This window comes from Emys orbicularis, chromosome 18, assembly GCF_028017835.1.
Source record: "Emys orbicularis isolate rEmyOrb1 chromosome 18, rEmyOrb1.hap1, whole genome shotgun sequence".
NCBI classification, from domain to species: Eukaryota; Metazoa; Chordata; order Testudines; family Emydidae; genus Emys; species Emys orbicularis.
The window spans coordinates 6,788,632-6,811,867 of record NC_088700.1 but is presented as its reverse complement, the minus strand read 5'-3'; the positions used below and the strand labels follow the sequence as shown (position 1 = coordinate 6,811,867).

Genomic DNA, 23,236 nt, shown 5'->3' with positions numbered 1-23,236 from the left:
GGGGTGGAAGAGAACAGAGAGGGAGAGGAGCCATCATGGAGAATCCCCTAGATAACACCTAAGCTGGAACAAAAGCTGTACCAGGGGAAAGAATTGTGCCCAGGCCTGGAAGGTGTCCAGTCTGAGAAAAAGCTTACTGAAGCATCTCTGAGGGTGAGATTATCTGTATTCAGTTTGATTAGACATAGATTTGCGCATTTTATTTTATTTTGCTTGTGACCTACTTTCTTCTGTCTGTTACTACTTGGAACCACTTAAATCCTATTTTCTGTATTTAATAAAATCACTTTTTATTTAGTAATTTACTCAGAGTATGTATTAATACCTGGGGGAGCAAACAACTGTGCATATCTCTCTATCAGTGTTATAGAGGGCGAACAATTTAGGATTTTACTCTGCATAAGCTTTATGCAGGGTAAAACGGATTTATCTGGGTTTAGACCCCATTGGGAGTTGGGCATCTGAGTGCCAAAGACAAGCACACTACTGTGAGCTGTTTTCAGGTAAACTTGCAGCTTTGGGGCAAATGATTCAGACCCTGGGTCTGTGTTGGAGCCAGACGGGAGTGTCTGGCTCAGCAAGACAGGGTGCTGGAGTCCTGAGCTGGCAGGGAAAACAGGAGCAGGGGTAGTCCTTGCACATCGGGTGGCAGCTCCCAAGGGGGTTTCTGTGATCCAACCTCAGAGCGGATGCCCCCCCCCGGGCTCTAATCACATTCCCTCCAAGTGGGCTGAAGAGCAGAAGGAACAACGCATCTGACAAGGCCGCCAGGAAGAGACCAAAATACACTCTCTCACTTAAAGGAGAATGGGAGAACTCAGCGCAGCTCCGGTTTACTCCAGCCTCCCAGCAGGATCTCTGGAAGCTCATAATCCTGCCTGAGGGCTCAGCTATTACACTGAAGCACGCAGCAAACCACACATCAGCGAGAGAGTCCCCAAGGCCATCCGGTTACTCAGCACTAACTATCCCTCGGATGCTCATTCAGGCGCCTCTCTGATCTCAAGCGCCGCAGCCTGGGCGTCACAGCTCCTGAGGCAGAACAGCAGGCGGGATGCTGCGCTGGGGGAGGCTGGCACAACTAGCACCACTCCAGCGCCAGAGCACAATGTGTCCCGGTCAATGGCTGGGTGAATTAAAGGGGCAGCGATCACGTCGGGGACTCGAGAGGTCTGGGGTCAGATTTACAAAGGTGTTTAAGTGCCTAAAGATGCAGATGGACACAGTGGCGCTGGAACAGTTTTTATAGTGGGGGTGCTGAGAGCCATTGAACCCACTGTGAACCCAGTAAACCACTTCAAGCCAGGGGGTGCGGTAGAACCCCCAGCTCCAGCACCTACGGATGGACGCCGAGCAGAATTTACAAAAAACCCATAGCAGGTTAGGTACCTGATTTCCACTGAAAGCCAGTGAGAGTTAGGCACTTGTGTCAAACTCCATTAGGCACCCATCTACATCTTTAGGTGCCTACGTATCTTTGGAAATCTGGTCTTTGCTTGCTAGGCCTACCCTGACCCGTGACTCACTCTGCAACCTTGGGTGAGCCACGTCCCCGCTCTGTGCCTCGGTTTCCCCATCTATAAAGAGGAGGGGGTGATAATTCTGACACACCTGAGATCTATGGATGGAAAGGGCTATCTAGATGGTAATTATTACTATAGATTACCTTCAAAGCAAGGCAGAGTGCTACTGGCCTGGGAAATCTCCACAAGGCGAGGGAATGACTAGACCCCATGACAAAGGCAATAATTGCCAGCAGAATCCCAAGAAGAAAGTCAATGGCGTGGGGAAGGTTTCACAGGAAAATTATTTTTTCCCCTGAAAATGGGAGGTTTCAGCGTCTCCCAGCTGGCTCAGACACGAGCGTAAGCACGAGAGAGAGAGAGAGACAGAGCGGAGAAGAAACATGCCTGGACCCAACATTTCCTATGGAGAAGCCACTGGCAGGAAAGCCTAGGGTGACCAGACGTCCCGATAAAATCGGGACCGTCCCGATATTTCGGGGTGTGTCGGGGTGTGTCCCACGTCCCGACCGATCTTTGGTCGGGACACAAATTGTCCCGATATCCGCCGGCAGCGCTTTTTTTTCGCTCCGGCGGCAGGGACTGACTCGGCTTTTTTTTTTTTGCTCCCTGCCCCCATGTGTCCCGATTTTTTCTTTCCCTCATCCGGTCACCCTAGGAAAGCCTCAGTGGTAATGTGAAGGCTCCTGCCTTTGGCCTCTCATTCCGCATTCACCCTGAGGACAGCCCTGTCCCAGCGTAAAACGGACTGAGATTGGCCACCAAGAGCTAACTATCGTCCTCTCCAGGAAGGATTGTTTTTCAAAAAGTGCAGCCACTGGTTTTTCAGATTTCATCTAAGTGCCTTTTTTAGCTCAACCAGCTGTTCCTCTCCTCCAGGCTCCCTAGAAACTCTCTTTGGTTAATCCCAGCAACTCTAGTGATATCTACTAATTGTACATGTCCCCGCAGATGAAGTCATCCAACAAGCCATTATAGAGTCCTGCTGATATTTAATCTCCTAGGCCAGCCAATGCGAATTTGGTTGTCCTGCCTCCCTGCCCCTTCCCTCCACGACTCCTCTAACAGACAGCTCTGCTCACCTTTTCGGAGGGGAACTTCAAGAGGTCTAAACTGTCCATGCTGTTCCTTTGGATTCTCTTAGGCCTGGCTCCTGAAAAACAACAACATGGACTTGCATGAAGCGGCTGTCACCTATTGTCGGCATTAATGTCATGCAGATAAAATTCAATCCACAGCAGACCCCTGCTCCTGTTAACTGGAGTGATATAAAGTCAACAGGACAGGATGTTGCAGCCGGGATGTCCTTGAGATTCAGAACATGTTTTGTTCCCTTTTGTTTGTTTGCTTTTTCAAACCACTATCGCAGTTCAGTTAGTAATAGCTAGAGCCACGCGATACCAACCTAGACACCATGCCAGCGTAGTGCTACAAGACTAGAATCTGAGCCAGGTCCTCTGTAGCAGGGTTGCCAACAGCAAACATTTAAAAAAAAAAATCACAAGTCTCCCCCTCAAAAAAAAATCATGAGATTGACGTAAAAAACCATGAGATTTAACCAAATAATATGTTTTGGGTTCTGTTTCTTTGCCATCTGGTTTCTGAACCTTTGGGATATGCCTGGGTCACTTCTTCAAGCTTCTCTCCACAACCATGAAGGCTAGAAACTTAAATGAAAGCTGATAAGACTTACAAGCTAACATGACTCCAGGAGCTGGAGCATCAGGAAAATACACCACGTACTGCAAGACTGACAATAAAATCATGAGAGCTGGCAACACTGAAGAGAGTCTCTGAGTTTCCAGCAAATTCATTTTATGAAACCATTACATCAAGAATATTATGGATGAAAATGGATTTAGATTCTGACTCTAGAGTCCCCAAACTTTCTGTCTTCATCTCTCTCTCTATCATACTTCCTCTTGCCTCTGCACTTCCAATTAGATACATGCAGCGTCCCCACAATGCCATAGTCACCATGGCTGGGAAAACTCCTGGCACAGCCCCCACCCCCACCCGGCTTTCCCTTCTTCTCGGGAGTCTAGGTCTGGGCGGGAACCATGCGATATTCAGTGATTTCAGGTGGCAGAGACGCTAAATTTAGAGGATTGGGACCAGTTTTACATGGAAGTTTTCAGGCTCGGAAAACAAAAGCCATGCCGATTCCTGAGAATGGAAACGACAGAGCTCTGTAAGGTTCCTGTGACAGCAAATTCACCAAGAGCAAAACTATTCTGATTTCCCACAGCAACGCCCATTAATCATCTCAGATATTTGTAATAGGGTAGTGCCCAGGTACCCGGATCAGGATTGAGGTGCCATTGCACTGGGGATTGCACAAAACACAGAGCAAAGTACCTTCCCAGACTCAAAGAATTTACAATCCAGTTTAAGACAAAATGCAACTAATGCATGTAACAGACAGACTAAATGGCAGAGGGAGGGCTAGATAATTGTGGGGAAGCAGAGCAGCATTACGGTTCTACAGGAAACAACAGCACCAAGCTGAGTCCAGCTGCATTGCGAGCCTGTGTGTAACCGGGACCCTCACGGTCTGCAAGTCTCAGCTAGGCTGGAAGGAGCTGGGCTGAAATTCTCTTGGGCACACTCAGTGCACGGTTTCCATATGATGAGAGGACAAAGTCCAGATAACTCTTGTTGTGACTGGCGCTGTAATAAAACGTGGTCTAGTGTATGGTGTGATACAGGAGGGCCAGGGAGCAGTGATAGAGTGTTAGAGGGGAAATATATAAGCCCTAGGCTAATTAAGGCGTGGTTCCCTGTAGACTAGGGAGGGGTGCTACAGGTTAATTGGAGCACCTGTAGTCAATTAAGGCCCTGTCAGGAATCTAATAAGCCCCCTGCTTCAGACAGTCAGAGGGGGAGGAGGAAGGAGAGAGGACTGGAGCTTGGAGGGGTGTTGTGGGATTTAGAAGCATCTAAGGACTGAGGGTAACCCCACCTAAGGGGGAAGAGGGTAAGAGACCCGCAGGGGTTGAGAGGGGCTGGGACTCAGAGCGAGGAGCAAACCCAGACCCCTCCCCTGCTTCCCTCCTCTACCACCTTCCTGGGCCACTAGTGGGGCCCTCAGCACCCAAGAGCAGGGGCAAGGGGTGGCATCTTAGCCCGCCCCCCCCCTCCTCGAAGAAAAGTGCAGGACCCACCATATGAACATCGGCCATCTTGTCACAATGGTGATTTCATTTTACTAACCTATATCTAATTGCACCACCCCTAAACTCTGTCCTGTCAGCCTAAAATACTTAGATTATTACAGTCCTAAAGCTGCAGTTCAGCAAGACACTGACACACATTTTTAAGTCCATCTCTATTCAGCAAAGCGTGGCAGCACCTGCTTAGTTTTAAGCATGTGCTAAAGTCACATTAAAGTCCACAGGAATTCAACACACGCTTAAAATTGAGCACAGGCTGATGGACTTTGCTGAATTGGAACAGTTTGTGGAATTGGGACCTAAATAGAAATTAAATTTCTCTAGAGAAAAGGATTTTGTTGCTAGGCTCGAAAGCAAAGAGCAAGACGAACACCGGGGCAACCACCATGTCCCTCCAACAGGGAGATCTGTGGCCTTGCCACAGCTGCAAAGTCAAGGCCAATTTCTCCGCTGGCACTTGCTCAGCAAAACAGGACTCTCTCCCGGAAGTCAGGCAGTTGGCCAGGGTTCAGCCACAGAGCTCGCCCAGCTTTTGGGCAGATGGGAAGAAAGGCCTCTGCCACTCTAAGCAACTCGGCTAGAGCTAATTTGCTTTTGCAATGTTTGCCTCCGTCCCTGCCTACTTTTGCTAAGAGACCTTACAGAGCCTCAGTATCTGAAAGCATTAATCATCAGCCGCAGCATTTGCACTCAGAATATGAACAGGGCCCAAGTAAATACGTGCTCGGGTCAAATTCTCTATTGGTGTAAACTGACACAGCTCCGCTGATGCCAATGGCATTGCACCAATCTACACCATCAGAAAGTTTGGCCCACTGTCTATAGAGCACCTGTCCTCTAGTCATTTTAAAGCATTTTGCAAACACTGCCCAAGCCCCTCCTGCCGCCCCCGCCCCAGGACATCACTGTCCCTTGGAGCCTAGACAGAGCCCAGAGCTGAACCCAAGGTCACACAGCAAGGGCCTGGCAGACCCAGGAATGGTCACTCCCAGCTCTGACCACCAAGCCACACTCTCCCCCTTCTCACAAGTCATCTTCGGGCGCTGACAGAACGGAGGGGAGGGGCGCTCTCAGCCAGGCTCCTCCGCCCCCACCCCAAATCGAAGTGTGCTCCTCCCATCCCAGTTACAAGAGTTACCTTCCAGGAACCTCCCATTAAAAACAGAAGGCATTTCTCAGATTATTCTGAAACGAATGTTGTCTTTCTCCTGCATCTGCTGTGAAGGTTGCTCCCTGAGATCCAGGATCAGCGAGACTCAGAGAAGCTGGACAGGATTATTATTTCTGCTCCCAGAGATATTCTCTCTGGGTGCTTCTGTATAAACAGGGGGTCCATAGGTGAGTTGGGAAATAGAAGGCTGGAGGGGGCGGGGGGGGGAGCGGTGTTAAGGACCACTCAATAAAGGGGCCCACAAATCTTCACAGCTACCTGAAAGCTGCTCAAGGCACTGAACTTTCCTTGAAGTAAGTAAGCGACAGCCTCCTTTGTTATGTGCAGCGAGGGGTTTGGAACCAAGATCATTATAAACATTTAAAGCAGATTCCACATTTTGTTCTTGCTGAAGCAATGCCTTTGAGAGGTGAAGTCCAGTGTTCTAAAGCAAGCATGCACCCCGGTGAAAACAAAGAGCAGTGTGTCTGATTAGATAAATAGAGATCATTTCTAACAGCCTAAAGAGTCGTTAATTATACACCTCCATCCTCACTGCTTGAGTGTATTTGCAATAGCATTAGACCGTTGGAGATAAAAGCATTAATCTTTGATCTGACAAACCTACCTTTCCTTTGTTACTTTAATATATGTATTCAGCTGAGACTTTCCCAGTAATTGGGGTGTAACACAACAATTTGTTTTTTTCAGTTGTGGCAGTGTGTTCTTCCTTTATTGCCACTAGGATTTCAAATTCAGCTGAGGGAAAAGTTAAGAGTTAACCAATACACCTTCCAAATATCTAGTTACCTGGGAGTGAAATTAAAATCAGTTATGGGGCCAAATTCTAAACTCAGTTACCACAATTTTGCCACACTTCCACTGAGTAATACCTTACTCTGCAAACGAATGGACAAAGAGTAAGGTACTGTACTACTCAGTGTGAGTAAAGGTCTCAGAAGCTAGCCCTGAGTTTGGAGTAAATCCACAGAGCTCATTGGAGTTTCTCCACATTTACACAGGGGTGCAACCAACACCAGAATGTGGTGCCTTTAATCTTCGTATCGCACTCAGCCTCAAGAACAGCAGAGACTTCCATACTCACCTAAACACTGAGAAAACGTGAATCCAGCTAATTCTCTATCACGGACCAGGGCATCTCTTCAGATGGCTCCAAAGTAACTTCAGGGTGCACTCAGTCCCTTCCCCACAACCTCCTCCAGATTATTTTTCCCAGAGATATTTGTAACTGCCTTATATTCAGCAGAAAAAAATTACAGACACTCTCTCTCTCTCTTTCCTCCACTGATCAACAGCAGCAGCCGTGGATGCAAAAGATTGAGCAACTGAAAACCTGTCTCTGTTACTCTGTAGTTTTTTTTCTTCTCCCCTGTATTTATTGGCATGTTTATGAAGCCCATTGCAGACTAACGGAAAACCTCAGGGGCATTTCTAAATGCTCTCTCTGTCTTTAAGGTTTGCAGAGGTCTTTAATCTAGCAAGTTGAAACCTTTTTGTGAACATCAGCTGAGCAACCTAACTGACTGACTGTATTCATAGCTTGTTTTGGGTTTTTTTTTGGAGAATCTGGGTTTTTTGTTTTTGATACTCAAAGTCATGGGTTGTTTTTTTTTAAATCATTTTTTAAAAATATATCCACCTTATGAGCTAAATAGCTCGATTAACCAATCAGAATCTCTCTGGCTTGACTATTTGGGCTGAGTTAAATGTTTTTCACATTTCAGTTTATGCATTTTATAAAACCGGATACGTCCGCCACCACCTGATCTTAAAGCAGGCAGAAGCGATGGCCTTCATAAAATGATCTATACTGAGATAAGCACAGAGAGACATACGTATGTTCTCTCTATGCACATATTTGAGATATACGCATAAATACACCCCCTCTCTTTTATACCACCTCGTATCTACAAACACCCCTGTTCTTACCTCTTTACCTTTCTCTACCTCCCACAGACAGCCCCCCCATATCTACCTATATCCAACACCCATTCCGACCTCTCTCTCATACACACATTCTGTATTTCCCTATATTTATACATTACTACTCACAGCCACCACCACCTTTCGGAGAGTTAAAAAGCTCTCCTATTTCCTGGAGTGACTGAATTATGGCAAGTAGGTTCAGGCTTTGCAGGCCATGGATCCAGTTGTTTACCAGAATTGACTGAACTGGAAAATCCTGCCTTTTTCTTCTCCAATGTCCAGGGCAGGCCTTGGGAATGGCTCCCCTCAGGGGCAGCAGGAATTTCACTGCTCACCGGCCTCTTGGTGACTTTGCATCAGGCAGTGAAGGAGAAGGGGTCTGACCCGCGTCTGCAGCGCAGGAATCCAATGTGATGCGCTGGAACGCACGCTTCCGCTAGATACTCTCCAGCCTCGCTGCAGTGACATTAATAGGTCAGAATCATGGTACGTCTTGTCTACTGACGGGAGGATCCAGGGACGTCTCGTGACACCTCTACCACTTTTATTGGCCAGAGGAGCTGTTTAATAACAACAAACCCTTGCCTGCTCCAGCACCTTCTGCACAGGGCTACGAAAGCACTTTGTGAAGGTGGATATTGGCCCCATAAGAGAGCCTGGGAAAGCGAGACCTAGGGAGGTTCAGTGACTCGCCCAAGATAATGCAGGTAATGACGGGCATTGGCAGAGCTGGGTGGGTGGAACCCAGGACGGGAGTTGTTCAAGCTGCTGCAACTCGTCCCTCTGGCACTTTGAGAAGCCGCGGCACTTCATACTGTTATTTGCCCTTCGCTAGTCACAACTAACAACCTTCACACAAGCCTTTCAAAACATGTTTGGTTTGTGTTTGAAAGGGGCAATATATTTATACACCTACGTGGGACATTGACGGACCTGTGTTTTATGGAAGGCTTTCTAATTTTGTAAAACATTAGGTCTAAACTGACTGACCACATCTGGGGTTTTAATTTGCCACTCATTGATGTTGAAAGGGATTTCCAGTGCTGTGTTTTCTGCAGTGAAATAATTGGGGGGTGGGGAGCAGATGGGCTTTAGAAGAAGACACTTGGAAAAAATGAATTATTTGATTTTAAAAGGCTTTTTATTGCATTTGTATCCAACCAAAAAAACAGAGGCCCCAGTTCTGTAAATATTTACACGTGAGTAACTTTATGCATGTTGTGAGCCACTCTGCACATGTGGGCAGGTCTGCCGGGTTTGCTAAGATTACTCCCAAGAGTAAAGTTACTCACATGCATAAATTGGGACCATTACGAGAGACCCACTTTGCTCGGAATTTGAGACTATCAAACAAGATTGCAAGCGTTTTATTCTCTGTTCACCTTCCAGGAAACATATTGATTCAAATGGAGAATGGAATTTAATAGAACATATGTGTGGTTAAGGAAGCACACATGACATACAAGGAAATCTGACAGTATCATGAACGGCTCAAGAGCCGCTGTATTTTTGTATACCCCAGATATATAGAGATGTCCTGAGGAGAGGACAGATTTTTCAGTCTGGATTAAGTTCATGTTACAGTTCAGGTTGGAGGAGGCTCAGGGCTATGATTCACATTCAGTGAGTTCTGAGTTGTCTCGTAAAATTTCACTCCAATGGTGGATATTATTATTACTATTTATTTGTACAACTGCTGCGGGCACCCTATATAGGGGCAGGCAGTGTGCATACACACAGCGAGAGACGGTCCCAGTTTTACACTCCAAATAGACAAGACAAAGGGTCTTGTCCAGGGTCACACAGCAGGTCGGTGTCAGAGCCAGGCATAGAACACTAGTGCCCCAGTTCCCCACCCCAATGCCCTGTCTGCTGTACCCTGTTGCTAGCACTACAGCGATTGATTTCACCAGAGTTTCACCATCATGGGTCGCAGCTGAACCACACACAAGAAACAGGCCCCACCATCCTGGCTTTCAATATAACCTAGAAACAAAACTATAAGAGTCAGTTTGGATCAAGGGATCAAACTCCAGCCACGTGTGCTGTGGAGGCAGAGGGGAGGGGGGAAGAGAGGAAAATGTGAGGTTCTCTGCTAGGATGGAACACAGACGCTGTCTACAGCCCTGACCCGACAATCTGATCTGTGCAGCTGGGAATCTGTGATGTGTTGCACTCAGAATAGGATGTACAGATCCATACATGTCAATCCGTCTGCAAGATCAGGGACACTACTTTTATCAGCAAGAGAGAGAAAGGCCCAAATCAGAACCTCAAATCTGAACACTAAGGTTGGATCCAAATCCCTGGATCAAGCCTGCCACTGCAGTTTTGGGTTGGGTTAACAGTCAAAGCCAGAAGTTACCAGTTCTCCAGTCCAGATGCCAATGAAGTCCAAGATGGCAAGCACATCCTGAGGTCACATCTCACAAGAACATCACCAAAGAGGCTGGACATCAGTAAGGATTCAGCCTCCAATGAGAATGGCAGCTCCTTAGCCCATCTCTATATACTGTGCACCTCTAATAGCAGCCAATGCACCCATTTCAGGTTAGCAGTTGAATTGGCTCAGTCATTTTGCTGGTGGAGTAACGTTACAGCTGGGACTGGGTAAGGTTCCCTCGTTCCACCTACCCCTACGGCTGGAGCCTGGCGTTTATCTGGGGTTCGCTGTGGGTGGAGGATGGGGAGATAGCATACACCCGTAGGGGGCTGTGGCTCTGCATAGAGAAGGCTGCCTTCCATCTAATTAGCGCTCATTGACAGAGGGAAGCATTTATGGGCACTCCGAAAGCTGTGCCGGCAAATTCCACTGGCAACATGCCATGGACGCGCTTTACTCTGGCAAAGAGGCCAGCTAAACATGAAGCACCCCCCTTAGCTACCCCCTTCAGTGCCAAGGTTTCATCCCAGTGCTTCTCAAGCCAAAGAGTGTCCCCCTTGCACTATAAGGCTTGCTTAGCATGTAGGTCATGCACATGCCGTGCGTTCCACTCTGGGCCAAGAGGCTATGGAGTGAGACCCTGGGTTTATACCATAGTGCGGCACTAAGGAGGTGTGATTTGGGTCTTCGATTGAAACGTTCAGCCAAGGTCGCACCTGCCCTGTTTCTACGGGAAGGTTCTTCCCATGACGCTTTTCAGGAAAACGAGGCACAACCCCTGTGTCCACCTTGCCAGTGCTGCAATCTCCAGCCATTGTGCAGCCAGGTCAGCTGATTGCTGCCACAACGGCCTTTGAACATCCTGGCAGCCCTGCAGGTCACCCCGAGCCACGGTTGCGCTGGTTCAAGGCGCTCTCTCAAGCGTGCAATATATGGAAGGCAGGAAGAAGAGGAACACGTTGTAAGATCACAAGCATGAGGCATTCTGCTTCCTGGTGGAAACAAGCACCACCGCCATCCTCTCACGCTCTTCCCTTTGCACAGCACCGTTTAATTACAACGCGCTGGAGAGACGGTATGCTGAAGGGAAGGGGTCAGTACTGACTCGGAAGGAAAGAGCAATAACCAACACTGCTTCCTGCGGCACCAGCATTTCCCAGGGAGGGCTCCCAACAGCCGGGCCCGGCCTTGCTTGGCTTGCGAGACTGTAGTCACCAGTGGTGCACGGTTGCAGCGGTAGCAGCTCAATACAAAATAAGACGCGACCATAGAAACCACAGGGAGGGGAAATCTCTCTTCACCACCACCTGTTAACAGGGATTTTCCTAATCGTGGAGATGAGACCCCACCTGTAATCCGGCCTCACCCTGAGTCGCTGTGCCCCCCGCGAGGCGAGCGTGGGCTGGGAATGCTGGGGGAGAGCTGTGCTCTTTTAAAGACACCCTCCATCTCCGACTGGCACCTCGGAGCTGTCAGGCTTTGATAAGATCCCGCAGAACGTGTGTAGCGGTGACTCAGGGAGCTGTTTAAGGAGCTCTCCTCGAGGTGACATGTGCTTTGATGACTCCTAAGCTTCCCCACCCTCAGGGAGCTGCCTACTCCATCCCTGTTGAAGACAAAGCAAAGCCCCTCTGGAAATGTAACGAGCGGCAGCTCTATTTGTAGGACAGGGACATGTCGGGGCCCTGTGGGAAGGCTGCGCCGGATTAAACCTGACAGCGAAGCTCCACAGAAATCCAGTCTCTAAAGCTACAGGGCTAGGGTGTTCTTTTACCTTCCCTCTCTCTGACTCTCGTGGCAGGGCCGCGGTGCAGCTCACGTGACTGGCTCAGTGGCTTGATCCAGGGCCACCCTGGTCACAAGAGCTGCCCTACAGTGTGCCAGCATCTCCACAGATGACGACAAAACACGACAAGCTTTGGCTTTGGCCCTCAGCACCCTTCAACGTTCACTCTTTCAGGAGCCGTTTCTCTCTCCCTTGGGGCCTGATCCAAAGCCCAATGAGGTTAATTGAAAGTCTAAAAGGGGTAAAAGGGATTCGAGCCTTGGGGTTCAGGATCTGGGGGTCAGCTCCTGAAAGGGGCTTGCCAGCCCTGCGCTATTTGAGCTATAGCCTGGCATGCTCCCCCCCCCCCCCCATGGCATTTAAATTGCCCGGCTGGCAGATTTTGATGTAGGAAGTGTCCACGGCGGCACAGCTGCAATGCCCTTGCTGTGCGCAGTGGCCACCGTAGTGCAGACCCACAGTGTATTTTTGTACAGCACCTCGCACAATGGGGTCCAACCCTGGGCGAGGAGATCTAGGCACTACCGTAAATACCAGTCCACAAGAACAGCCGCCCGTTTTTTGAAAAACCACACACAAAACGGGCCCTGTAAAACTAGACTCGGCTTGGAGGGATCAGAACTGCCCCGAGACGTGGTCTAGTGATTGGAATGCACACAGCGCAGCTCTGATCGCATTCTGCTGACACCTACCAGGGAAATCTGTGTCAAGCTAAAACGCCATCATTACAGCAACCTCTTCAAAGGGAGTGGTGGCGAGCTGGGGGAGGGGGGGGACACTGCAGCAGGAGTAGCAGCTCACTTAGGGCTTTAATTAGTCTTCAAACACATAATGGGTTCGGCTGCTGTAAATCCACTTGACCTCTCCTATTATTAACACTCCTCCCCGTGGCTGACAAAGACTGGCACTTGCTTTCCCAAGCACCATTGTCCTGAGATAGCACTACACAAATAATACTGGTTATTTACACTGAACGAGTGCTGACAGGCCGCACGACACAGAAACCGAACTGCTGGCCAAGGCCACGAAACCCCCATCTCCTGTAGGGATGGCCACAGTACCTGTAACCATAGGATAGTGACTTTGGGGATTTCTCCTTTGGACTTGATAACGGCTGCAAGGTTTGGGGGCGGAGAGGAGTCCTGGGATCTCCTGGCACTTCAGTGGCTGAGTGTGTGGGGAGGAAGTGCAGTGAGAGGGTGGTGGCTCAGCTGGTTTTCAAGCAGAACATGACTAGCTCTGGTTTAACTATCTGCAGAGGGGACAGTGCTGGACTGAGTCTCCGAAGGGTTCAGTATCTGGTGCTAGCAAATATTCCTTGAGGAACCTTCGGCCAATCTCTCTGGGCCTCAGTTCCCAACCTATATAGTGCGGATGATGAGCATATTCTCTTTCTCCCCCCACCTTTTTTGGACTGTGAGCACTTTGGGGAAGGGACTGTCTCTCCCCCTGGGTCTGTGCAGTGCCCAGCACAAAGGGGCCCTGATCTCCAGCGTGGTCTCTGTCTGCTACAGGAAATAAATAATGACTGTGCCAGAGCCTGCAATGTTCAGAGAATCCAGCAAAAGTTGACTCCCCAAAGCCAGCTGCTGGACTCTTGTGTCTACAGAGTTACAAACACAGCGACTCGATATTTTCCCTACCCAAGCAAATAAGACATTTCAGGGTGCTTGTACCAGTGTTTGGGGTCTGCACCAGGCTAGGAAAAAATACAGCTCAAAATCCAATGGATAAGGATGTAGTGACAAGAAGCATGAGATCACCCCGTGGATAAGGGCCAGGATCAAACCTGGCTGCTTCCCAAGTCTAGTTGGACTCTCCTCCTAAATGCTGAGTTCCAGGACAAGGCCCTGCATTCTGGGCCCTTTCTTCAACATACCAAAAGCAACTAACTGGCTGGGACCATCAGGTATCCGGCCAGAGCGAACCCGTTTCCGCTGGGAAGACAGGCTTCCAATGTGTTTGTGCTGCCTAGCTCTGAAGAGCTGTAGTCACTGGCATAAAGAACAGCAAACAGCTGAGTCAATATCAGATCCTGACTGTTATCCCCAAACTCCCCAAGATAACAGCTTTGAGGGATTTTTCCCCCATGACAAAACTGTTCCTTTAAGATAAATAGAATATACAACAACAAAATCGCACCTCTCAGCCAAGCAGCTTCTCAGCTGCTTGCTTTGGCAGGAGATGCTCCACAATGTTGTCACCCTAGTTCTACGCCCTCCGGCAGCCTGGCTCAGAATAGCATTAATAATATTTCACAAGTACACGGCCCCTGGGAGCCCATCGGAGCTCAGCTGCCTGTGTGCTCCTGGAAGCCAGCCACCTCCATGATGGGCAGCCTGCGCTCAATGCCTTACGTAACTGGGGGAGTGGGCGAGGGGGGGGAAAGGTTAAGAGGGAAATACTGGACAGGGCAAGCTCTGCCTTTCCACACTGCCATGAGATCTTTGATGTCCACACGGGACAGGCAGGACTTGGGATGGGAAAGCCTCCTCTGAGACAGTGAGATCACAGACGCATCATCCCCTGGTGGAAAGTGCATCTGACCTGCAGAGAAGTCAAAGAATGAGGCTATTCATTGCTGGCCTCGGGTATGAGATGATTCCGTTTCTCATGGACTCAAGTGTTCGTCAAGGATCCGGTTTCTCTTTCCTTGTGGATAAGCCATTGAAAGAGACTTTCCTACAGAACTGCCCCTACGGACACCCAGCTGCCCTATAATGCATGGCTTTTCCATCGCGGTTTTCAAGGAAGCCGTTCAAGAAGGAGTGAGTACTCTTTTGGGAGGCTGCACGTCTTTAGTGGTCAGAGCAAGGCACTGGGAACCAGGCGCGCATGTGGGCAGGGGCCACAGCGGCACAATGCTGGGCTAGAGGGACTCTGTCCCCTGCTCTGACTCGTGTGCATTTGGGTAAAGCCCTGTGCCTCTGTTTCCCCATCTGTAAAACGGGGGTGGACGTCTGGCTCCCAGACAGGGCTGCGGGAGGCGGCGGAGGCTTGCTGGCAAAGTGCTCTGAAACTCGAGGGAATACGTGAACCAGTATGGCCCAACCGGCAAAGCTGAGGCTGGGGGGTTTGAGTCTGGAAACCAGACTCCAGCCAAGACCCTAACAATTTTGCGTGGCCAAAAATAGAGTCAGGATGGAATCAAAGCCTGGAACTGGGAGAATTGGGAGCTGGATCTGAGTCCATCTGGAACTCTAAAAGCACCCAGGAGATTCGCCTCTGGACTGGGCCAGGGGCCTGGATGCGGCAGTGCTCCAGGATCCAGCGTGACAGCAGGATTCCTAGGCCCGTGGTGAGTGGCCCCACAGGGTGGGCGTGGGAGGGTTTGCTTTGTGTTGATCAAGAGCGAGCCCAGGGGCCATTCAAGGAGCAGCAGGGATGGACTCAGAGGAAGAGAACCCTACCTCTCAGCCTTCTCTTTGGGGCTCCCCAAGATAGCAGGGAGACAATAAGGTAACCTCAGGGCCCTGGGAGGAACAGGCAGCCCCTTGGCCTGCTGCAGGAGAGCGTAGAGCTTCTTACGCTGCGATTATCAGCTTGTGGAAATAAGCAAGAGATCAAAAAGGAGCCGAGCCTCAGCTAAGCAGTGACATGCTGTAATTAACACGGGTGGGGGCTTCTGAGGCAGCTAAACAAGCACCATTAAGGCAGCTGTGTCCTCCAGACTGATTCAGGGTCCAACAAACAGCAGCTGGCCCAGGCCACTCATAGTCCTGCAGTTCCTCATCCAATGCCCACAACACCAGTCCCTGAAAAGGGGCCCCTGACCCATACTCCTGGTGCTGGCTTCTCACACGCACTGCTGTGTGTTAGTAACACAGGCCTTATTAACAGGGCACAGTCTGGCCAAGGATGAGAAGGAACCAGCTGCTAATGGGGCGGCGCGAGAGAGAGCTCAGTGACCAAACAGGGCTGCTGTTCATCTCGGAGGATCCACCTTGAAGTGTCCCGCCTTACTCTGTTCACTGAGATGATAAAGGAGAGACCTCGGTCATCAAGTTGTCTTTATAAAACCCTTTGAATGATACAGCATTAGCCCCTTCTCCGCCGTATTAAACTCTTCCCCATGAAAGAGGAAGCAAAAAAGTCTTGGAGACAAAATGCCCTCTGCACTACTCAGGCACTCAGATACTGTAGTGATGGGGCCATAAAGGTACTTAGATGGAGAAGGTTTAGAGCCCTCTATTCAAGGGTCTCAAGGTGCTTTGCAGACATAATGGGCTTGTACTTACATAGTGCTTGTCACCCACAGACCTCAGAGCACTTTCTTGTTATGCCCCTTTTACAGATGGGAACAGCAAGGCAGGGAGAGGTGTGGAAATGATTTGCCCAAGAACACATAGGCCAGGCCTACCCTAGTATGCCTACACAGGCAAAACCTCCTAGCATAGATGCAGTTTATACCAGCTAAGAAGTCCTTTTGCTGGCAGAGCTGACACCAGTTTGGTGAGCGAAATAAGCCAAACTGGCAAAGCCACTTTTGTGCATAACTGCACTAGGCCTTTTGCTGGATTGAAAATGTTGCCCCACCCCCCACCAAAATCACACCAAGCCCTGGTTATAACATGTCAGTAGCAGAGTAGAGCACACACCCAGGGTTGAACGCCAACCAACAAATCCTTTCCACAGGTCAGTGCTAGTGCTACATACAATGCAGCCTTTGCGAGAGAGGAATTTACACTACAGACAGGGGATGCACAAAGGCCAGAATCTCAGATGATGATCCCTCCAGGACAGACATCTGCCTTGCAGCTTTAAAACCCCTGAGAAGATGCAAGCAACCTGACCTCCTGCAGAACATTCCACAGAGAGTATTTCTCCAGGTCACCCCAAGACTGGAGTAATCCATTGTGGGGAATTTCTCTTTACATCAATTATTTTTTCTTTACTATAACAAAATACCCCAGCCACCCCAAACCATGGCTAGGTGCTTTAAGCTCTCGATAGTGGGAACCTGCACATCTCTTGTAGGGCGGTGTCATTCTGTATGAGTGAGAAAGAACCATTCATTGTCCTCTCTCAGACCCCTTGTATCACCAGGCACCTGGCCTGGTGGGTGTATTCTTACATTTAACGGTGCTATGTATTTCAGTTAAGAACATCACAACCATGGCCATTTCCCATGCCCTTGGCTGGACAAGGAAACTGCTTACTGAACGTGAAACTTTGAACCAAACTTAGCATATACCAGGAAGCCAAGATGCAGGTGTAAATGGTAACAGGGCTCTCGTGCTACCATCTAAAGATGGACTCCTCCAGTTCAAAGGTAAAAACTTTTATGAGGGATTAAATATTCCCACAATTATTAGCCTTTCCCAGAATTAGAAGTTTGGAAGGGTTCATCAAAGGTGCCACGGGAGGCCATAGGAGGCGTCATCTGGCATCTCCGGCAGGGCCGCCCGGGGGGGGGGGGCAAGTGGGGCAATTTGCCCCAGGCCCCGAGCCCCAGAGGGGCCCCCATGAGAATATAGTATTCTATAGTATTGCAACTTTTTTTTTAAGGAAGGGGCCCCCGAAATTGCTTTGCCCTAGGCCCCCTGAATCCTCTGGGCGGCCCTGATCTCCGGCCATATGTACATGCATGTGCCATGGGATGCCAAAAGAGGCATCATCTTGGCTGCTCATTCTCTCCAAGCTGAGCAATCTCCTCTGACATCTAGACAAATGAACACATTCATTTCATTAGCTCATTGCCTTCCACTGTGACCTAAACAAGACTTGCTGTACTATACACCTATGTCAGAAAGGAGATTTGCTTAAGAACAGAGGCAACTGGAGCTAGTTATGAAGCAGGCTAGAAGGGGAATCAAGGGTTCTGAAACACAGGATACATATTTTTAAATGGCATTAAGACAGAATTGGTGGCACTCTCAACTGAGCATCCCAACCAACTGAAATCTGAATGGCTTTAGCTAGAGGCTCAATCCCCAATGATTATTTAGAATAGGCTTGTGGTTTAACATCTGGGTAACGAGACAGTAGTATTCCTGCATCACTAGTGTGTTAGTGCTTTACTGGAAGGTGTGTGGGAGAGGTTCCCTGCCCTACAGAGCTCATACTATAAATAAGATCGTCCAGTCTAAATATCTATTAAACAGCTGTTTGATCATCATAAACCAGACCAGTGTGTGTTCTCCCTCATGCTTGGGTCAATCAAAAGTAACTCCGGTGAAATCAAGGGCGTTTCACCAGTGTCAGAGATGCCTGGGCCAGAGAAGAATAAGGTGCAGACAGTTGGCATGGCCACAGATGAGCAGCACTTCCCAAAATCAGGCCACTTGTGTAGCTAAGTATGGAGGTAGCAGCGTAACATCAGACACCTAAGACGGACAGTGCTGTGAGTGTAGTCAGGAAATGTGACCGATCCTTGGGCAGCTGGGTTTGCTAGAAGAGGCGGAGGCTTTCCTCAAGGGAGGGCTAGTAGGAAAGGGTTAAAATCTCTCCAAAGCTCTTGGGTAAAGGTGACCGGGTTTTTTTTGCAGCGGTGCCATCTTGAATCCCTGCAATTTAGCTTACTCTGAACTGCAGGAATGGGTCTGGCTTCCCACTGACGTTATTCGCTACCTGCCCTTGAAACGGGCTGACGGGAAACCAGTCTGTAAGGAAGCTCGCCACAGGGCAGCAGAGGAAAGTGGGGATCCCCAGACAGACCGGTTGCTCTCTAATCAGTGACACACTGTTCTGCACAGTTCAGCATTAGGGACCGGACGCCACCCAGACAGCTACGAGAGGCCACCACTAGCAGGCTTTGCGTTCCAGGCATTCTGAGCGGCTGTCAGGCTAGGGGGCAAGCGGACCCTGGACAGGACACTGCTCTGCACAGCCCTCCACATGCTCATCAGTCCTCATCCACGGCATTCTCTGCTGGGCCCTCCGTGGGCTTCCCTGTGCAGAACAGATCAGCTACCCTGTGACCTCCCTGCAGCACCAGGCTCTGAACACTCACTGATCACCTGGCCCTCAAGAATTGCCAGCAGTGGCCCCTGGTATTCCTGTCCAGGCCCTCTGCCCCACCAATGCAATCGCGCTGGACTAAGCGCAGGGAAGGATGAGGAAATCATCCAAGGAGACAAGCGATAAAGCTGTCCCAGAGCCCAAGCTGTCACATGCTGGTCCCCTGCTCTGCTTCCCGACCATCCTGCCATCCGAAGCGACGTCACTTAATGTCCTGCAACGCTGCTGCTGTCAAGCGAAGTGGATTCAGGCTGACTTGCTGCTGGGTGTGAAAGCACAAACAGCCCTGGAACAGCTTTCACTTCAGGGATGCACTGAACAATTCCAGCTAGCAGCTCTCTGCCTTCTGTCTAGCATCTCCACCCCCTTTTGACGTGACCAAACCCCCTTCCCATCCCTCTGCCCAGCTGGCAGGTTTCCCCAGATCCATGCCAATTTCCACAAGGGAGAGAACAGCCCCTGAGGAGCTGAGGGGAGTGAGAGCAGGAGCTCTGTAAGGCCCTGCTCTGTTTAATGTACCAAAGAGACCTGAGCGAACCCGGGGGGGGGGGGGGGGGGGGGGAAGAGGACAGCACCCGCTAGGCATGTGGGAAGCATAGCCTAGTGCTCTGAGCACAGATCTAGGAACCATGACCTCACAAGTTCTAATCTAGCTCTGAAAATGACTCCCCTCTGGGGCCTTGGGTGAGTCATTTAACCTTCCCGTGCCTCGGCCTGCACAGAGGTCAAACTCGCCTTCCTCACAGCCATGCTGCAGGGATCGCGAAGTGCTGCGAAGTGCCACGCGCTAAGGCCTCTTACTATCTAGAGCAGAGCCTGAAAAACGAGGCTCCGCCAGGCAGGTCCAAGCCAGCTGTACCCCTGCCCGGGGAGCCATCTCTCTGCCTCCGAGCGGTGACACCCCACCCCCACCGCCAGTCTCCAACGGGAGCAGCGAGTGCACATTGGGCTGTTTATGCCTCCTGCTCGCTGGATCCCATCCCAGCACAGGACAATGTTTGCCATTGTTGGCAGCTGCCTTGGCTTCCCCTCACTATTTGCACAGCAGGTTCCCTTCGTTTTCTCCAAGAAGCAAAAACCTGCCAGTAACCAGCTTTTAACTTGCCCCTCCTGCCACAAGAGGCTCCTTGGCTTCATAGCAGGCATCCCACCTCGGGCAGAAGCCCCTCTGAAGAGCCCTGCCAAAGGCCATCCCCGGCTAAAAGGAACTGACGGACAGCTCTCTCTGCTGCCTGCCGGCGAGACGGTTCAAATGCTGGGGCCAGTCGGACGTCTCAGAGCTGGAACCTTTTTGTCGTTCCACAGAGTCCCAGTGCTACACAGTCTCATCTCTCTCTCAGCCGGGCTCCAAAGTGCCCTGCTGTGCTCCGGGAGCCATAGGCAGCCACGAGGGTTCACCCGCCCTTCTCCCCTTGAGTATCTGTGAAAGAGGCTGGAGCCCAAGCCTGACCTCCTGCACTGAAAAACAGAACAGGTGCAAGCCGTGCAAGGTTTCCCGCCTGGTCCCATTTCCCCAGCCCACAGTCTGCGTCAGCCTGCTTCCACGAGGCCTGTCATCTTCCAGGAGCGAACTGGGCATGTGGTTTCCAAGGCCCGTTCTGCCCTCAGTCACTCTACTGAAAGTGCCAAAGAGGTGCCAGGTGTGAACACATATCCACTAGGCACTGAATTCTCCTCTGTGATACCAAAACGACGTATCTGAACCCCAGGCAGAAAATAACCAGATGCAGTATCATTTCATGCATAGAGCTCGAAGTGCTTTACAAAGGCGCGTAAGGCATCTCCCCATTACAGACGGGGAAACCGAGGCAAAGAGACGGGAAGTGACTTGCTCAAAGTCACACAGCAAGTCAGGAGCAGAACCAGGCATAAACCAGAGCCTTCCTACTCCCAATCCGGTGCCCTATCCCCGGACCATAATCCCCTAGGCCTGCTGGAAACGAGGAGGGGGACTGGAGAGGGAGGGGATGGCCTGGCCGCTCTTCTCATTCGTAATAAAACAGGTTCTGCGGGGGAGGCTGCTTGTGAGCTCCTGTCAGAACGCAGAATGACTGCTCTGTCTGCACACGGCCATTGCAACGCCAGTCTCTGTATCAGTGGTTCTCTGACGTTCTCTGAGTGAACAAATTCTGATCCAGCCCAAACCCAGCTGGCTGGGTGGTAACGACCACACCTGCCACGGGGGGAAGACTGAATAACTGCCTCACTTAGAGCCAGTAGGCGCCGCCAGTCCCAGCCAGTCCCAGCCTGGACAGTAGACGGGGGAAAGCCCTACCAAAGGCAATGCAAGGCAGCTCCCTGCAGGACCCCACGCTTCACACGAGTCGCTGCTGCCCCCGGGGATGCGAAGTGCAATGCAAAGCAGCCGGATATGGAGAGAAGGCTCAAGCTCTTGGCCCAAGAAGCAGAGAAGGTGGGGGAAGGGCAGGAAGGACAGGGTCCTGCGCAGAGCCATCTCGAAACTGGTGATGGGCCAATCTCAGAAGGTTCGTCTGGGATGAGCCCCGACAAGTGTGGATGGCACAGAAGCCTCCATCCTGTGACCTCTGAAATCAAATGCAAACCTCGTTCTGCTTAAAGCAGAGGCAGCACGGTCCAGTGGTTCCTATTCCTGTCTCTGCCCCTGCCTCACTCTGTGACCTCAGGCAAGTCACGTCACTGCTCCCTGCCTCAGTTTCCCCAGCTGTTCATTGCGGATGAGGAGACTCCTTCTCCTTTGTACAAGGCTTTGAAGTAACGGGCTCTAGCAAGTTCTCCGTGTTCTTTACTCAGAGGGGACAAGTCCAAGCCCTCGTGTCAGAAATCTCATGAGAACAGGTTCTCTAGGGAGATTCACGGTCTTTCCCTTTCCCCGACACTCACTGATTTTGTGAGGGAGACTCTCCCTTTCTGGGGGGGTGAAATTGTGGTCTGGGCCCAGACTCTGGGAAGAGGCTCAAAGGCATTCTAAAGGCATCAGTGAAAACAGAAGATGAAGCTCCCTGCACGTGCCCAACCCCTAGCAGTTCAGTGGGGGAGTTTCGGGCAAAGGGCCTGGTCAGTTACATTTCTCCAAACTGCTTCCTCAATCCAGCGGTAACTGGGTGAAATTCTCGAGACCCTGTTATGCTGGAGGCCAGACCAGATGATCTAATGGTCTCTTCTGATCTTAACGTCTATGAAACCTCAGTTCCCTAAATTAAAATAGAAGTGCCAACCTCTCCTGAGCAGATGTACTGCAAAACCCTTTGTTTTCCAGTTTTCCATGTGGGTCTGAATACAAACCCTGCTGTATTCAGACCCACATACCCCTGCACAGAGGAACGACTACAGCCCATTTATTTGCTCTGTCTTTGTTCCTCTGGTTTGCTTTTGTTTGCTGCTTTAAGCTCGGCATGTTTGGGTTGCATGACAAGGTCGCTGATTTCACAAGACTTTTACAGCCGCCTTCCCGCTCCTCTGGCCTCCAGCTTTGTCTCCAAACAGCCAATTGTTCAAGGAATATTAATTCAATCACAAGGAACCCTGCAAGAGGAGCCAAAACAGCAGAAGAGACGGATCAGATATGAGCCTTTTCCAAACGCAATGCGATGCCCATTAATTAGACGCGAAAATAACCAGCAGTAAACGTCTGTAGTTTGACGATACAGCTGGCTGTGTTTCAGTTCCAGGCCCAGATTCATGGAGACCATAAGTGAGAAACCGCCAGAGGAATCTAGAAAGCAATTCAATTGACTTCAAATAGGTAGAATATTTCTAACAATGCTCCCCCTCCGCCATCTGCTGATTTTAGCATCCACATGAAGAAAGATCCACCCAATACTCTGAAATGGAAAGAGTTGGGGTTTTCAAAGAGCTTCTCACCACAAGATTTACTGACCCCATAAAGCGGGACTTGTCCCAATGTCAGTTCTATGTCTCGCCTGCTTCCTGGTACAGACACACATTTTCCTCTGTCCAGGGCCGGTGCAACCTATTAGGCGACCTAGGCGGTCGCCTAGGGCACTAGCATTTGGGGGGCGGCATTTTCTTCTGCGGCGACCGCAGCGGCCAGATCTTCAGCTGCCCCGGTCGTCGTCAGCATTTAGGTGGAGGGAACTGGGGCGGGGGGGCACAGGGAGGGCCGCCTCAGCAAGGGGGGGGGGGGCGGCACGCAGGGGAACTCCCCGCCCCAGCTCACCTCTGCTCTGCCTCCTCCCCTGAGCACGCCGCCCCGCTCTGCTTCTCTCCCTCCCAGGCTTGCGGCGCCAAACAGCTGATCGGCGCCGCAAGCCTGGGAGGTGGGAGAAGTGGAGCAGCGACGGCGTGCTCGGGGAGGAGGCGGAGCAGAGGTGA

General features: G+C 50.5%; 1 protein-coding gene across 1 annotated transcript in view; it reads right to left on the bottom strand.

Moving 5' to 3' along the window:
* Positions 1 to 23,236, bottom strand: part of GPSM1 (G protein signaling modulator 1) — a 124,435-nt gene that overhangs the window by 46,976 nt on the left and 54,223 nt on the right. The window contains exon 10 of the mRNA XM_065418823.1: positions 2,606 to 2,676. Within this exon, the coding sequence (XP_065274895.1) occupies positions 2,606 to 2,676 (71 nt within the window). The remainder of the gene's footprint in view (positions 1 to 2,605; positions 2,677 to 23,236) is intronic.